The following is an 18,883-nucleotide window of genomic DNA, read 5'->3' as shown; positions in this document are numbered from 1 at the left end:
AAAAAAAGGAAGGCCTAAATGAACATGTTAACTCCTATGCAGTCAGCAGAACAAAAAGCCAAAATGTCCCCTTAATTCATTTTAACTGAACAGCTTTTTTCTGTCAAACACAAAAATTATAGTGCACCGTAGACTAAAGGAAGTTGTCATCGCCATAATTTAGGATGCATGATGGATGGGTTAAAGTGGCAAGGCAGCTTTAGGAGCCTTAAGGCCAAGCTGGATAAGCAGTGCAGCGTCGAGATTATTACTTTCTGTAGAATGGCGGTTTAGGACACTGCAGACTGGAACACCTCAAAAGAGCTGCAGTTTTGGGGATGCTCTGACCCGGTCGTATAGGCATTACAATTTGGAACTTGTCAAACGCACTTAAATCCTTGAACTTGCCCATTTTTCCTGCTTCTAATGCAACAGCTTAAAAAACACGACATTCACTACCAGTCTATTTTCATCCCACCCACTAACTGGGGCAATGACGAAGAGATAATTTGTGGTATTCAGTTAATCTCTTTGTGGTCATAATGTTATGCCTGATTGGTGTATATGCATGTTTTTGCTCTGTGATTATTTTTCAACATCTGCATCTGCATCACTGTACACTGTAAACACAGCAAGAACCTTTACAGGGACAAAAAGCACATTCAAAGCACTCTGAGCAGCAACTATTGTGGGGAAATCGAAATGAAAGTGAGAAACATAAGAAAGGAAACAACACTTTTGGATCTAACCCAAGAAGACCGCTCTTTGCATGGATTATGTAGCCACGTGCATCTTGTAATGCAAGTTACACAAAAACAACACATAAAAGAAAAAAATAATTAAATGCTGGCCAACCTTCAGTAGTATAGCAGCAGTATAACAAAAACATACATTTGGATTAAATACATACATACATATCTTTCCTCAAATATCTAAATTATGGAAAAAACACTGGAGGGTTTATTAAATGATCAAATTTGAACATAATTTGGTACACAGGCACAGCAGTAACGGGTATGCAAAGGATTCGGTTTCCAAGGAGCTGGCATGTCTACACAGCAGGCACCAGCGTAGTGCCTGTTGTACAGGCATAAGCGATGGCATCACGTCAGCTGGGACTTAGGTAAGAACACCAGGTACAGAGAATACCTCGTAGAGACATTAGACAGTTCTAGATGCTTAAATACAAGGCTAATGGACTTCCTCTCATCTAAAAGTCTCCTCAGTTTGAACTGAAGAAATCAATTAGACGATCATACTCCTTTAATCCATTGGATTTTTGTGGGTGCAAAAATTATGTGTCATCCTTGTCTTTCTGACCTTGTTTTCCCATTTTCCCCTTAAGGCCATCTTTAGTTTTAGAAATGTTCTACCTTCTCGTAAACAGTTCTAACAGCCAAGTTGGAGTTTCTTGTAACCCAGAGAAATCTAGTAGCTTTGCTTTCAGTGCACAGAAACAGGTGGGGGAGGGGCAGTACCGTCTTACATTTTGGAGAAACCGGAGTATGAGGTTCAGTCCCTCCAGCTCTGTCTTGGACATCGTATTAAAGGGGCTTTAAACCAAAGGAACAGTAAAATAAAAACATTTTCTTGGTGGTGTTTTTTTTATATACCTGTACATATTACTATTCTGAGCTTTAAAAAGAAATTGATTGCTGTTACAAGCAGTTTAGGGTAAAAGTGTAAAAAAAAAACATAGGTGTCACATATATTGCAGAAGAATTCACTCGTCTGCCTTCACAAACATATTTTGTGTCATCTCATTCTTAACTCAAAGCGTTTAAATTGATGTTGGCACACCCTCTGCAGTTATAACAGTTTAAACCTTTCTGAGAAGACTATTCAAAAGGCTTACCAGCTTATGTGTTAAAGGGAATATCTGACCATTCTTCCAAAAGAGGTCAGACAATAACCTTGGCTCGCTGTCTCCACCCCAATTCATCCCACACTTGTTCAAGACTTCCTTTCACTGAAACTAAAGAGCTGAGACAAACTCCTGAATAAAAGCCCCCCATCATAATTCTTTCTGCGATAAACTTTGTACTTGATACAGTACAGTCATGCAGGTGCCAATCCCCTGGCAACAGCCAAACACAACCCACTGGGCCACAAGATAGAAAGATATGATTCATCAGGGTTCAGATGTGACGTGCTTTACACAATTACATCCAACACTTTGCATTGCACTTGCTGATGTAAGACTCGGGTGCAGCAGGTTGACCATGGAAACCCATTCCATGAATCCCTCTATGCACTATTGTTGAGATAATCTGAAGGCCACATGAAGTTTACCCTCTGTTACTGATGACTGCAGAAAGTTGTTGACCTTTGCACACTATACATCTCAGCATCGGCTGAAACCATTCTGTGGTAATTTCATTTCAAATTGCTTCAGTTTGGTTACAACCCACCTAAAAGGTGACTGTGGAATATTTAGTTGCTAATAAAATCCACTGCTGGATTTACTGCAAAGGGAGGATCCTATCATGAACCAATTTTTTAAAAATGTTTATAGAAGCAGTCTTCCGGCCTAGGAGCTGAATGTTTTACACCTGTGGACAGGGAAGTGCTTGGAACACCTGCCTTATACAAAACACTTTTAGCAATATATCGCACGATCACTTAAAATGCACATATCTATTTGTGGTTGTGTAGAAAAGACCTAGCATTTCTGCAGACACAAATTCAAATGTGTGTTAAAGCTCAGAATAGATAAAATACAGTTTGTGCTGAGAAAATAGAAGCATGTGACGCCCTCTATTTCAGTGACTCCTCCTGAATGGCAGCAAGCAGAGGCCATCACCCACAGCTCAGTAGCACCAACCCCAGGGGACAGTTACGATCAGTGAGAGGCCATTAGACGCCAGCAGAATCTCGGTGGGTACAGCCTTTGGCAAACGTCTAACCTAATTGATCAGACAGCAAGCAGCCCTCGAAGGAGTGTGGTGTTTTATAATGGCTACCATTAGAACATTGGGTTGCCCACAGCAGTATGGCTGGGGGACTTTTTTCATAATAAACTTTGCAGAGCCTCCATGGGGGATGTTAGAGGCAGAACCTGTTGGAGCTCAGTGGTCCAAACTTACAGTTAAAACCCTCATACGAAGACTCATTGACAGCTTTGTCTTTGAGGTCGGCAGACATCTTTACCACGTGGTTGTGTCAATGTATGGGAAGGTTTACTGTAGGATGCTGGAAATGAGGTTTTAAGCAATTGTTGGACCTTGGATTCAGGGGAAGCACTGTGGCTTTCATCCTGGTCTTGGAAGACTCGACCAGATCTTTATCATCACAGTCCACATGTGTTTCGTGGATCTGGAGAAAGCTTGCAGCCACGTCCTTTGAGATATATAGGGTTCTACGGGAGTATAGGGTACCAGGGATGATATCCAGTCCTTGCATACACCTTGCTGTTTTCCTGTAGTCTGTTTTAGGACTGATTGCAGAATGGAGCAGAAGATGGACAGACTTGGGGTCTGGGCTCTGCTTCTGTCAGAGACCGGGTGAGAAGCTCCATCGTTTAGGGAGAGCTTGGAGTAGAGCCGTCAAGTAAGTTAAGGTGGTTCAGGGATCTGATCAGTATGAAGTTGAGACTGAATACTGTTTCTTGTTTGAATGAAGGCCACTAGTGTAATCAAATAAATATTATTGTCACTGTGGAAATAATCCATAAACATTTTAAGAAATGAGCACATTTCTATACTGTTCATAAACTATGCACTCTGAAAGTTTGTGATATGTGGTGAAATTTGAGTGTCCAAAATAAGACTTAAACATACGATTATATTTGATAGTTTTTTCCAAACTTTATCAAGATTTAAATATGCGTTTTTCCAAACTTCACAGTGCAAAATTGTATCTGCATGCCCAGTTCAACACTCTATGTGACTTCTCTGTTCACTCCAAGAAGTCAGAAAATTAAGATAGACCAGAAGAAAGTCAGAAAATTATTTTAAATTTACATGCTTCTCAATCCACACAACACGGGTTTACACAAGTAGCCGGATTTAATTTTTTTATTTTTTATTTAACCTTTAATCAGACGAAAATAGATAAACAAATCCCAATCTGCAATTACATTTCCTGCTTCCTCATGCAAACCTGTGCCACTGGGCCTGAGCACCTCCTGCTCATCCCCGGCCATTATCTGCCTGCTGAGGCAGGATAATGAGAAAAATGCCATGGAGGCTGCTGCAATGTGTGTGCGTGAGAAGGTACCCGAACATGACTGATGGGTTTGGTGACAGACTGTGGCAGCTGCTGGGGCTTTGTGGAGCAGGTATGCGTTAGACTGAGGGCATGTGCGCGTGGGATGCTTAAAGTGGCCAAACGTCCGCTGACACCTGTCCTCTCACCTCATGTCAGCGCAGCCGCCCCGCTACACATCACTGCACTCGTTCAGAAATACATCTGGTTACTTTACATACAAGTGGCTCTTATGCAACTGAATTTTCTGGTGTTACATAAAATGCAAATATTGAAAGAAGAGGTCCTCATATACGCAATGAAAACAGCTGTGAATTGCGTTAAAAGATATACAGACTTATAAAGTTGCCAGTTTTTGTCTGTGCTTTAAATCACAATCACATCCAAACACAAATCATAATAACATAATAACAGATTAACTTTTGCTTAGCAACTACAGTTATACAAATTATTCTATAGGAAAATCATTGATGAAATAATTTCTAAATTCCTAAAATAGTTTCTATTATGTTTTACAAAATAAAATCACTTCACAAGATAACTTTGATTATGGCAGTAAGCATGCAGATGTCAGAGTCACATATATTGTAAAGGTTTTTCATACAATCAACAAACTACTGTGCCTTTTAAAAGTATACAAACCCCTTACATTTTCACATTTTGTCACATTAAAACCACAAGCTACACATTTCAGGATTGTACGTGACAGGCTGACACAAAGTGGTGGATATTTGAGAAGTGGAATGGATACGATGCATGGTTTTACAATTTGACCACAAATGAAAATCAGAAAAGTGTGGAACGCATTTGTTTTGGCCTTTATGTACCACCACCCATCTTACCATTACCTCTGACCAGTCTCCCTGTCCTTAGTAATTAAAAGCATCCCCACAGCATGATGCTTCCACCACCATGATGTGTTCAGGGTGATATTTTAGTTTTCAGTCACAAAAACTGTTTTGCCTGTAGGTTAAAATGTTTGGTTTTGTTCACATCCAGCAAGAACACCTTCTTCTACATGTTTTCTGGGTCCCCTCCACCACTTGTGGCATCCCGGACTCCTTCTTGGCTTTCTTTCATCAATTGCTTTTCTTTTAAGGGCCTGATTTGTGGAATGAGCAACTAATAGCTACAGGCTGTCAACAAATTCTCCCACCTGAGTAGGGATTTCTGCAACTCCACCAGAGGTACTATGGGCCTCTAGGCTGCTTCTCTAATTAAAATTCACCTTGCATGGCCTGTCAGTTAATAGTAGGGGGAACACCATGCGTTCATTCCGGTTCAAGGGGAACCAGAATAAAAGGGGTTACATACATATAAACGATACCACTCTTAAGATTTTGTTTTTCTAAAAAAAAAAACAATGAAAACCATACATAGTTTCCCTTCCACTTCACAGTTATGCACTACCTTGTGTTGGTCTATCACATTTAATCCTGACAAAACACATTGAGGTTTTTGGCTAACATTAGAAAATGTGAAAAGGTTGTGAATACTCCTGCAAGGGGCTGTTTTTTCAAGCATTATGGATATTAACAGGGATTCTTAAGATCTTCTGGCACCTTGCAGTGGTGATAAACTGTTTATATACTTTAACTAACAGAACTAAAATACTGTTTTATGATATTTACTAAAAAATTAAAAATGAAATAAATAATTAACATGCTAAAAGGTTCCAATTATCAAAATGTGATCACACATTCTTACAAGTCCTTGGGTACTGTAGATGAAACTATCTTTAGTCAAAGTACTTAAATTTTAATTTATTAAATTTAGTAAATTTGACTTGTGTGTTGGTGGTAGTCTTCAAAGAAAGTTATACACCAGCTCGTTAAATTGTTTTTAATTAAATTTATACAAATCTAGAGCACAGATGTCAACAAGGCTACAGGATCAACTGGAGCTGTGAAGATTTCTGCACAGTTATAACAAAACCTTGGAAAAATTGCAACTTATGTTTATCATTCTAAGTCATAAACTTGTTCAAAAAAATTAATAAACTTCAATAGAAACAAGGCATTCGTGTTTCTAAAATATCTTTGCTTGCCAAGTTCACAAGAATATATCCAAAATTGTGCTTTTAGAACATTTCTGGTGTGTTCCTTGGTCTTCACGATGCTCTCTGCGCTTTGAACAGAACCCTGAGACTATCACAGAGCAGGTGCATTTATACGGAGACCTGATTACACACAGGTGGATTCTATTTATCATCATCAGTCATTTGGGACAACATTGGATCATTCAGAGATCCTCACTGAACTTCTGGAGTGAGTTTGCTGCACTGAAAGTAAAGGGGCCGAATAATATTGCACGCCCCAATTTTCAGTTTTTTATTTGTTAAACAAGTTTGACACATCCAATAAATTTAATTCCACTTCACGATTGTGTCCCACTTGTTGTTGATTCTTCACAAAAAATTTGAATTTTATATCTTTATGTTTGAAGCCTGAAATGTGGCAAGAGGTTGACCAGTTCAAGGGGGCCGGGTAATTTCGCAAGGCACTGTAGATGACATTGAGGATAAAAATTGAACTAAAGTAAAATCAAAAACTTGCTGCTACTCTGAAGGGAGATACACTCTTCAAGAGGTCGTAATAGAGATGTATGTTGCATTTAATGTAATCATGATGACAAAGAAAAACAGTATTATGTTGTCACACAGTCTTAAATGTAAACTCTGCTGAAAAGCTGCTAAAAGAAAATCAGTCACTGTTTCTCAACATTTATTATATAAGAGCTTGAAATGGACCGTTTGGAAGAACAGAAAACTCTTGTGAGGTTAAAGCAAGGAAACGAAATCAGGATGTGGACTGAGAGGTTCATGGCAGCTTTAAAATGAAGAGTGGCTGTTCTCATTACTGCGTAATCTTAAAATGTCATTACTTATACAGTAACAAAGAAAACCACCTTGTTGCTAGAATATTTCTAGCTTTTCTATATTTGGAAAATACAGTTAACAACAATCCACGAGTCCAATTTTAACCAAACATGACTAATTCATTTAACAACTCCCTTTGTTATGTTTATACCACGCTTTGATTTTTTAAAATAAATTATTTGTCTTAGAGCTCCTTTATTTGGCTCGAAGAATTCATCGGGATACTTTAACAATAGACATGAGCCGCTTTCTGGTGGGAAGGTGCAAGCTTTTAAAAAATGTTGCAGATTCAAAACCTCTGCTATCATACAATTTCTGACGTGTGCTTCCCCTCCCCTGCCTATGGCAAGTATTATGATGAAATCCATTACCTAACTATTACTGCTACAAAATTAATACTATATCAATATGTGATATTATCTTAACAAGAGTAGTAATAGTAGTTAATGAAAGGCGACTAAGAGAGGAAGAAGCCATTATTCCAAAAGCACGATTAAAAAGCCACAATACACATAACAATTGTATTTGTTTAAAGAAACATGCCCTTTGGTCTGAGGTAATTGCATTTCAAGTGTTTGGCCATGACTGCCATTGTTACACCAGAAGGAAAAAGGGGGAAACATACAATCCTGATAATAGCATCGCAGCTGTGGCGTATGGTGGTGGTGGTATCATATTGCCGGGGGGATTTGCTGCAGGAGAGACTGGTGCACTCAACAAAATAAATGGTATCACAAGGAAAGAACTCAAGATCATCTAGGAAGTTAAAGCTTGGGCACAAATGAGTCTTCCAAATCAACAATGACCCTAAGCATATCATCACGCAAGTAACAAAGTGGTTTAAGATACAAGATACTAAGAACATCTAGACAGACTTTTGAATTCGAACAGAGTAAAATAAAAAATTTTCATCTTGTTAGTCTTTCATTTAGCAAATATAAATTATTTTGGTATTCCGAACTGACCCTAAACAGGAAAAACTTGTCAAATAAGGCTAATTATTTTCTATTATCATGAATATCCAACTGTTTGTACACAGACCCTACATGATAAGTTTTAAATGAATTTAAACTGAGATGAATGAAATGCAAACCCACAACATTTAACCAATCTGTAAAGGTTAGCAGCATCCCTCCACAAAGCTCCACCCGAGGGGATTAGGGTAACATAAAAAGTACTACCTCCCCAAGAATACCGTATACCTGGAGTAGATTTCTACCCAGGCAACCTGCGGTTACCTTGGTAGATGCCTTAAAACAGAGAAGGCAAAGTAAAGAGAACTACTAAAAGAAAATCAGACCTTTGTTGTAAATTTCCGGCTGCTGGTTTTTGTTAGATTTGACCTGGTGCTCTGAGTCAATTTCAGTTTCTCTTTAGGAACTATGAAAAACCATAAGAACAGCACTCAAATTCAGGCCACAATGTAGTAATAGTAACCTGTGTTTGTATGAAATTCAACCATTTGGATTATTTGTGTGTTGGTGCTTGGGTGTGTATGTTTTTTCTACACATACACCCAACCAACCATTCACCAGTCTGAAGGCTGAAAATGAGTCAATTCCTGTCACAAGCCAATATCTCAGTGCATCTTTCCAGAAAACAACGCAGGTTCCTGGAAAAGGGTTCCTGAATTCGTAACACACATATTTTCTCTGAGCTACAAAGACTGATTTCTTAAAGCAAACCTTCAAACAGTTAATAGTTTCACATTTGACCAAATGTTTAAATAAAAAACATTTTCTCTGTAAACTCTGATGCAGCTGCAAATCATAATAGTTACAGGTACAATTTGCAATTTGTTGCAATTAGCAAAACCAATTTTCATCAATGGTGTAGTTCATTTGGTCCATTTGTCTGAATAAAGTAAATTACAGCGTGGATCGTCCTCCCTCCTCAGAGATGTTACGCCATCTGTTAGTCTGCTTTTACAGACTGAGTTATTTCAATAGACTCATTTCAATTCATGCACACCAAGCAACAGGTGAAGATTTAAAGCACGTCTCATTTAAGTGAGTGAATCATCAATGTATTTCACTATCAGTAAGTGGTTTGGGGCTATTTTAGGAAGCCTGAGTAATGCATCACTTAAAATGTTTAGTTAACTTAAAATTACTAAAACATGTAAAACAAGTCTGATTTCCATATGTTTCAGGATGACTGGATCAAAGCAAATGAAATAAAAGCCTACCTGGTTATAGTCACCAAATAAAGTTGGTTTCACTCACCTTCAGCCTCTTGGAGGAACGTCTGCTGGCTGTAGCTGCCCATTAGCTCATATTTGCTTTTCTCTTCAGCCTGAAACACAGAAAAGTGAGCACTTTTCAAAACAACGGCAGTGAGTTACCATACCAAGTACATAAATTCATTACATAAGTGTGATTTTCTACATCTTTTTCTACTCAGTGGACATGTCAGGAGGATTTACAGACAGAGTGGACAGGCAGGATTTATTGAGAGCTCAGAGCCATGTCTCACTTGTAGAAACCCAGTCTGAGGTGTTATTATCTAAGTGTAACAGCTTTTTTCAGACTGCAGCCCTTTAATACCAGATACCAACAGCAACCGTGCTGGGAAAATTGCTCAAGGACCACAGCCATTTCAGCTTCAGTGGGAAGCCATGGGATGGACCATGCTCACAAAGACATATCTTTCTTTGGCCACCATTATAACCAAGTCCAGAACATAAGATGCAGTTTTTTCAATTAGGAGCTTTTATCTGAGCCAAATCATCACTGCCAGTTTATGAAACATTATTATATTTTTTAATGAATTAGTGTGTATGTATTATTTGTGTACAGTTAAGCCGAAACATATTAATTGGGCTTAATTTTCTTTATTGACTTCAGAGCTTCAGAGCGACTTCTATCAGATAATGTTGAAAAGTTATCCTAGTCCCTGAAAGACTTAACACCTAGTTGTTAGTTTTAACCCCAGTGAACTGTGTAGCTGCAATTTACATGGCCAAATGTCATGAAATCAAATTTCATGGTTGTCATTATACAAAACTTTCAACTGGATACTGATAATATGAAAAATACTCAATACTCGTACTGTTTTTGATGCCACTGCAACCTTTTTTTTGAAGGCATAGAGTTTTTTCTATAAAGAGCAGAAAATGACTAATTTACAGTATGACAATACTTTCAATGTATTTATTAGGGCAAAACCATAAAGTTGTTGGTAATTCATCATCCATTTAGAAAAAAAAACCAAGATAACATCCAGTAGAAGTTTTATATTGTCTGTGGGTATATACATTGGATTCAAATATACAAATAATTGGAACTTGTATATTTTTGCAGTGTAAATATAAAAGTAGTTTTTTTTACAGTGTAAACAAGGATCTGTCCCATAAAACATTTTTTTATTTACCTTGTCAACAAGATTCCAGGTGCAACAGTACAAACCAGAGGAGGCAAATACCTCTCCACAACACTTTTGCCTTTTCAACTGAAGGTAGTATCAAAGGCTCCTCTCTCAACCTGTTTGCCATCTAACCAGAGTTTTAAACATCCAGCAGCAGCTCAGTGTTTGATTCTCAGCCACTATTGTTCAGACAAGTCTCTGCAAGGGAGGGGAGGGGCTGAGTCTCTGTATGTCTGCAACGCTGTGGTGTGAAATTGCGCCAATTCGGGGAGGTGAAAATCAATCAGTTTGAATTGAATTTGATCTAAATGAGTATTTTAAATAATCATTTTTTAACCTAATACCATTTGTTTTGACAACCCTAAAAGATAGACTGTATTGGTTGTTGCACATTCCTGTCTGTATGTGCCATTTGACCGGCTCTGTGCACTGTGTTTAGACCAGCTTGTTTGTGTTGTTGTCAATGTAGCAATTTTGCAACTATAATTTAGCAAGTTTTCAAACTCCTCTAGCAATACCTTTAAAAAAACAAAAAAACCATTAACTTTTTGTAGTGTTATTGGAGACTTTCAGTGGCTCTGACCTGAAAGCATGTGACGTTCTTCCTCTGTCGAAGGCCCCTTTCCCACCCCAAAGCACAACAGTCCTTCCCAGCTGCAGTGAAAGCCCTTCTGCCTCCAAACTGCAAATGAATAGTGAATGCATGAAGCCGTCGCTGGCTGATCCTCTCAGTCAGGGTGGAAGCAAATGGTAATTTTTTTTTTTATAAATCACTGCACCTATATTTTCACTTTATGACCTATTTAGGTAATAAATGTAGGTTGTATACAAAGAAAATGTTAAAAAATATCATAGCTAAACAGTTGTGTTTAAGTGACTTCATGAAGGCTTCTATGTTTGGCAATGAAAGTAATTGAAAACCGTATGTCAACTAAAGAGCATTTAGGTTAATACATAAGGCAACACATATTGTAACATGCATGTTATGGGATTAATTGAAATTACTTAGGCTCACCATCACATAAGCCGTATAACAAGAAACAAACCAAATACAAAATCCTGAATATTTTATTTTATTACACACACAGAAAGATAAACTAAAAATTACTACATTTAAAACAACAAAATGTTGAAAACTTAAATTCGTCTTCCTGAATTTGAGATTTAAGACTTATACCCGGTAATAATGAACTTACAGGGGATCCAGCTTGATGTTTTACATCACACAGTTACACAGTCAAAGTGTGTGAACAGCTGATAACATATAGCGGGTTAAAGTGCATTGGATGGACCTACCTCTGGGTGTTTCTCCGGCGCACGACTCTCCATGATCTCATAAGCAGGATCAGCTCTCCGCTGTTCTTCTTTACTATTAAACTTTTTCTCTGTCAGGACAGAAGTAAATGGTTTGTTTTTTTTAAATGACACCATGCAGACAAAGTATTGTTTCTTTTAAATAAAATGATTTATACCCCTTTAGTAGATCTAACAAAAGGCCCTAAATTCTAAATTAATTGTCTTTCACACATTTTGGTGAAAATCCCAAATACAATAAGCACTACAGCTTAGTTAAATTTTATGGATTTACAGCTATTTATCGGGAATTATTTTGCTAAGATACAGTCAGTTGAATAAATTAGGACACCCCATTATAATAATATGCTCTTTCTAAATAACTTTCCCAGATTAACATTCTAATCTTTTTTATTTATGTCTGGAAAGGAAAGATATTCAACTACAGATAAATACCAAAAGTGAACCTTGTTTTTTTTTGAGGAAAAAGTTAGGACACCCTACCCTCTCATAGCTAGAGTAGAACTTTAGACTTTATTGTCATTCAACTGCACATTCACAATGTACATTTGAGCGTATATATATATATATATATATATATATATATATATATATATTGCAGGCAGAATAACACGAAGGAATGCGGCAAAAAATAAATTGATAAAAAAATATGTACAGAAAAACATATATGATAGACAATATTAGTCCAAGTATCTGTACCAGCAGGATGTAATGTAACAGAGTTCACAGTGACCATGTAAAGTGACTAGTGTATGTATGGGAAGGGGGGATTATTGGGAATTTATCATTCATATGATGTGGGGGATGAAACTGTTGTGAATTTGGTTTTTCTACATTTGAAACTGCAGAACCTGATGAATTAATGAGGAGGAGGGTGTGACTTGGCTGATTTTTCTTGAAGTCAACAACAATCTCTTTTGTTTGGTTGACAGTCAGGATTAGATTGTTTGTTTCACATGTCCACCAGGTGTTTCATCTCCTCTCTGTGGGCCAGTTCGTTGTTGTCCCTGATGTCGTCCACATACTTAATGCTATGATTTGTTCTGAACCTGGAACGGTAGTCATGGGTTTTCAAGGTGAAGAGCAGAGGGCTAAGTATGTAGCCCCGGGGGGAGCCGGTGCTGAGGGAGCCAGGCTCCGTTGGAGCGTGGAGGGAGCAGCATCCTCTGTGGAGCGGTTGGAGCAATAAGCAAACTGGAGCAGATCAAAAGAGGGGGCAGTTTGGAGATGATGTGGTCCTTCACCAGCCTCTCGAAGCACTTCATCATGATGGGGTTGAGTGTGACAGGGTGGTAATCACTGAGTGATGAAATAGTTGTTTTTCTGGGCACTGGTATGATGGTGGCAGTCTTGAAACAGGATGGGACGACAGCATAGGTCAGCGAGGTGTTACATATGTCCGTTAGGACTGAAGCCAGCTGGTCTACACCCTCCTTGAGCAGTCGTCCCGGTATGTTATCAGGGCTCACTGCTTTTCATACGTTAAATCTTCTCGATGCCCCCCAGACATCAGCTGTCTCAGGTCTCAGGGCCAGTTTATCTGGGTGGGGGGTGGATTTCCTCACAGGAATATAGTTGAGGGCTTCAAACCCACCAAAGTAATTATTGAGTATGTCTATGTTGTCCTCACAGAGTAAAGGAGCAGCCTTGCCACATGCGTCTGGTGTTTGTCGGGTCGTGGAAGAAACCCTGGATTTTTTGACCATAGGCACGCTTTGCTGTTCTGATGGCATGGTTCAGATTGGCTCTTGCTGACCTGAGGGCCTCTCTGTCCCCACACTTGAAAGCTGCATTTCGTACCCTTAGCATTGCACGTACCTCATTTGTCATCTAGGGTTTCTGATGTGCTCTTGAGGTGATGATCTTGGTCACAGAGACATCCTCCACCCACTTCTGGATGTATGCTGACACACATTCGCCATACTCCTCTACAGTGGTCTGTTGGTTTTCAGTTCCAGCTTCCCTCATACTGGGTTTTTTCTCTGGTAAGCAGGGGTCTGTATGCAGGAATTAGCATTACAGAGTGATGATTCACCCGGACACTTCTTGTAGCCACCTTCTCAGACCTCCGTCTCAGGAAAGTTTGCCATACTCCTCACTTTCATCTGTGAGATACTTGAAGGGTTTCTTGCATGTCCAGCAAGTTTGAAGTCACCCCACAGCATCTTAATGAGATCAAGATCTGGGCTTTGACTCAGCACCAAGACTTTCCATTTCTTAATTCTTAGCTAGTCCTTGGTATGTTTTGGGCAAGTGTCATGTTGCAGGGTCCATTACTGCCTTAATTAATTTTACAGATGGTCTTAGATTTTTCCTAAAGCATCCTCTTTTTTATGTAATAGTGAGCTAGTAAGGTCATGTTGAAGCAAAGCATCATCAAACCATGACACTTCCACCTGCATGTTTCACAGTTGCTAAGAGTTTATTATCCTGAAATGCTGCATTTGGTTTATCCCAGCAATATCCTCTGCTCTGTTAATGTTCTCATTATGTGCAACTGTTGTGAAATACTTGTGTGTAATCTTAATCGCCAATTAAGTCATCTTAATTGTCATTGAAAGGAAATACATGTGGAGGAGTCCTAGTTTATTCCTCACCTAAATTAGCATTTTTACTACAATTAAGACACATTTTAAAAGGTCTTTTTTATTTATATTTAAATATCTATATGTCTTAATATGTTAGAAAACACAAGATGTTATAGGGTGTTTGTCCACATGATTGTATATGCTTTAATACACAGTAATAGTAATAACAATCTTCATGTTCTGTGTAATCTGTTTTGTAAACCAAAGCCAGAAAGAGATGAAAATATGTAAGGTCAAACACACCTGGAGAGCAGAATCTCACTATATAAGGGACAAAGAGAACTCCACACATGCTGTTTAAAACATTCAATATGCACGATAGTTCAGAATGAGTTTAGTCTTGTTTCTTGCACATGCACAAGACATATTGCTACTATTACGTTTATAATATGGAGACTCTTTATAAAAGGTTAAGAAAGGGTTTATATTTGACCCAAACTGGACAGACGACCAACACAGATGATACTGACACTGACAGAAGTTATAAAAATATGCATATTTTCAGGATACATAACTATAATCCATAATAAGTCCATTGCTATATACACATACTATAATAGTCACATAGTTGCTGAATTAACCAGAAAATAAGTCCAACTGCCCAGCCATGGCAGCAACTTCAAGAATTTAGTCTACTGAGGGGAGACAATCTTCATCAGCGCAGACAGAGAGCCTGCATAACAATGCAAGGATTTAAGTAACATTGCATACTGGGTCCTTCGTCTCTCATTTTCGACACTTGTACAACAGACATATTTTTGTCCAAGGTCCAATCCGAGGCTGCCTGACAAAGCTGGAGATCAAAACATCGATCCTGTAGTATTAAATGTGTAGAAGGGCTATCCTGGGACATTATTTACTTAAACAGCATAACTTTGCAAGGCAGTGTAAAGCAAGACAGATACACAACAGTGGGACAGGGATCACTACCCACTTTGTTAGCACAGATAGCACAGTTAATAAACACTATTTTAGCACAAACAAGGTGATTTCCAAAGACCCAGAGATCAAAACTCAGATCAACAGATGTTTGTTTTTTTTAGACCTGATTCTTGTAAACACAGTGCAATATGCTGTCATTGTGAGTCAATAAAGGATTGGAAATTAATAGAAAAGCATCTGAAGTTCAAAAGAAATTTAAATACCTTAAAATACCTTCCAAAAATCTAGATAAATATTAAACAAGACCACCTTAAAATATTGCCAGGAAGGTCTGTCCCCTTGGAAGCTACATATTAATTATTGGTGGTCCAAAATATTTGCACAGCACTGATATATTTTAAACATGTTTTTAACCAATAGATTTTAAAAGGATGATTAATGCACATTTTAAAGGGGACATATGGAATCCTTCCCTTTCACATTTAAATCATTCAGTTGTGGTCTATATAAAGTGGAACTACAATGCTTTAGTCTGAACACCTTGTTATTGTAGCTCCACAGGCCCCTCTTTTACCCCTGTTGTAAGGTGTGTCTGAGAGCAACTTGTTTTGGTGCCCTCACCTTAAATGCTACTGAGGCCTTTCACACCCCGCCCCCCTACAGGTCAAGGTGCACTCCACTTTAACCCGTTCCGACTTTTTTGTCATTTGATAACAGAGATACAATTATCTACAGGCGCCAAAACAAAACAAAAACAGCAAAAACAATGCAACATTGTTTATGCTGTAATACCTTTCAAAACACGCAGTACGGTTCTGCCCTCAAGGAGCTAAAACCAGCACACAGCACTAACTTCAGTCTTTCAGCAAATCCTTCTTCATACTGGGGGAGGTTGCTGAAGGTACTCATCCTTGAAGAGCTTCACACAAAAAAACAGGAATTTCCCCACTGATGTGGGAACATTTCCATGAAAAATTAAATTTAACCAGGCATTTTAAAAAGGTTCTGATGCTGGGGGACAGTGTGATGAATTGTGTGGGTTAATACACCCAACAACCGAAAATTTAGACTTATCCACTTGCAGCTCGACGTATTTGAGCTTGGACTTCAAAATCGCAGCAAAAAATAAAAAGCAAATACTGTGACGTAACAGTTCAAAAAACGTAACCAAAAACAGAGAAAACTGAACGGACTGAAAAATACGACCCAAACATAATATAAAGATAGACTAAATTGGAGAGACTAAATTAAACTTTTCTGCACTCCTACAAACTCCAAGAACACAACAAAATTTATTTAAGGGCTAAAAAAGGGGATTTTGAATGATAGGTGCCCTTTAAGACATATGTTTGGTAGGGATTGTATTTTAAGTCTTAAATGATCATGATCTTATACAAACTCCACAAAGTCATGAGTTTCCAACATAATCCAAAAAAGGATTTACTAGAAAGATATGCCGCTAATATTAAAATTCAAAGTCCTGAAACTTTACAGTATAATTAGTTTAGGGAGAGTTTAGATGTGGGCTGCACGGTGGCACAGTGGGTAGCACCTTCAGCAAAAAGGTCCTGGGTTCGACTCCCGGGCGAGCGTCTTTCTGCATGGAGTTTGCATGTTCTCCCCGTGCATGCATGGGTTCTCTCCAGGTACTCCGGCTTCCTCCCCCAGTCCAAAGACATGCCTGTTAGGTTAAGTGGTCTCTCTAAATTGCTGTTAGGTGTGTGGTTGTTTGTGTGTTGCCTTGCGATGGACTGGCAACCTGTCCAGGGTGTACCCCGCCTCCCGCCCATAGACTGCTGGAGATAGGCACCAGCTTCCCCACGACCTTCTATGGAATAAGCGGTAGAAAATGACTGACTGACTGAGTTTAGATGTAAATGACAAAACAACCAGTGCAGTGAGTAAAAACCTATTTAATTAAACAGAAGTTGCCTCAAGGAATAACAGGTGAATAAGAATGAAGAGAAGATCCACTTCAGAGGATCAAAGGCATAAAGGATATCAGGGGGTTTCTCTTACCTTCATTTCCTGTCGAATCATTTACATCTTCAGGCTGACACTGCTCATCAACATCTCTGAGCAGTTCATGAAGCAGCTCCTCATCAGCAGTGCTATCACTGTCTTGGCTTTTCTTCAGGTGCTGTCCAGATGGGAAGCTTTGAAAACCAGAAATACCCCTGCTGCGGGGCATTTTAGCAAGCGCGACCTGTAGCAGAGGTTGGCAAAGCTCTCCATGGCACTTCAAACAGTTTTCATAAATGACAGCTCTTTTGTCCTGCTGGGAGTCCCACGGTGTAGCTGAAGCCAAAATGAGCTCATTTGCTGGAGCAGGGCTCATTGACTCGTACAGGTTCGGCGTGTGTGGTTGGCCGCCTTCACTTAGAAAGCTGAACAGATCAGATAAGAGGTTGGCTATTTTTTTCTCTCCTCTCTTTGGCAGCATTGACTCCTCACGTGGCTGCACTCTTGGCGACTCTGTGATGCATTCAGTAGAGGCCTGGGATTTTTCCAGAATTTTCTTCACTGCAATGGTGTGCATGAAAGTGTATGTCTGCTAGATTAATAAGTTTTCCCAGCATGCATCAATACTTCTGTTCATGCATGGGAGGAACAACACATGCACCACAGTTAAAAAGCTTTCAAGACATTTTTCTTACCTGGTAGGGTTGGTATCCCTGAAGAACCCATTTGGATGTATGGTTTAACCTATGAAACAGCAAATATAACATTTTAATGCATCCAAATCATTTCCCTCATAGACAGTTTAAGAGTCCTTAAGCATTAGTAACTTTTTTCCTGAAAATCATGTTTACTTGTGTCACGATTTATATCAGAAATAAATGATAGGGTTTTAGATTTAAAATCTATCAAAAATTAGCTGCCAGTGTTGTGTTTTTACACGATCTGTAGTTTCATATGCTTCACATCTCCAAGTTTCCTGCTGACTTAAGATGACTTCTAGCACTTGATGTATTTAGTACTAAAATAAATCTTAATTGAGCTTAAATGCTTCCTTCTCCTATTAGAGATCACCTTGATGAAGAAGCTTAGATTTCATGATCGTAACTTTATCACCAGTGATGTTGTACACCTTGAAAAACTGTTCAGAGCCATTAAGTTTCAAATCACCTGTCCACAGCAGTCAGCATCAAGCCCACCACCAGTTCATTTGAGTAACACATTCAAGTCCATCCTCTGAATGAAACAGGACTTGCCCAAAACATGTGGGGACATTAGTTTTCACTGTAATGTTGGACAATACAAATTTGACGGGTACAGTAGTTTATATAGTTCAATACACCTGTTGCATTGTTTGTTAACACAAACAGCAAATTGGTCATCAGCGGATCAATGCATTTAGGTATCTACACAAAGTGAAAACCGAGTTCAAACCGAGCATCAATTTGGGAATGAAACGTGTTGAACCTTAGAGCAGATGGACCACAGCAGCAACAGACCACACATAGTGTCACTCTTGTCAGCTAAGAGCAAGAAATTAAGGCTAAAGTTCACTCAGACTCATCAAAATTGGAAAGCTGTTGCCAGGTCCGATAAGTCTTGATTGTTTCAATCATTCAGATTCTAGAATCAGAATTCGGCCTAAATAACATGAAAGCATGGACCTAACTTCCTTGTATCAATGCTTTAGACTTGGGGTGGTGTGGAAGTG

The 18,883-nt window shown here is 38.7% G+C and overlaps 1 protein-coding gene across 1 annotated transcript in view; it reads right to left on the bottom strand.

Moving 5' to 3' along the window:
- LOC124881034 (protein Dok-7-like) overlaps positions 1 to 18,883 on the bottom strand; it is a 47,404-nt gene that overhangs the window by 7,458 nt on the left and 21,063 nt on the right. Inside the window, exons 8-10 of the mRNA XM_047386519.1 lie at positions 17,871 to 17,919; positions 11,726 to 11,814; positions 9,289 to 9,358 (exon numbers count right to left, since the gene is read on the bottom strand). Of these exons, the coding sequence (XP_047242475.1) occupies positions 9,289 to 9,358; positions 11,726 to 11,814; positions 17,871 to 17,919 (208 nt within the window). The remainder of the gene's footprint in view (positions 1 to 9,288; positions 9,359 to 11,725; positions 11,815 to 17,870; positions 17,920 to 18,883) is intronic.

Source organism: Girardinichthys multiradiatus, chromosome 14, assembly GCF_021462225.1.
Source record: "Girardinichthys multiradiatus isolate DD_20200921_A chromosome 14, DD_fGirMul_XY1, whole genome shotgun sequence".
NCBI lineage: Eukaryota > Metazoa > Chordata > Actinopteri > Cyprinodontiformes > Goodeidae > Girardinichthys > Girardinichthys multiradiatus.
This window is presented reverse-complemented; position numbering and strand designations above follow the sequence as displayed.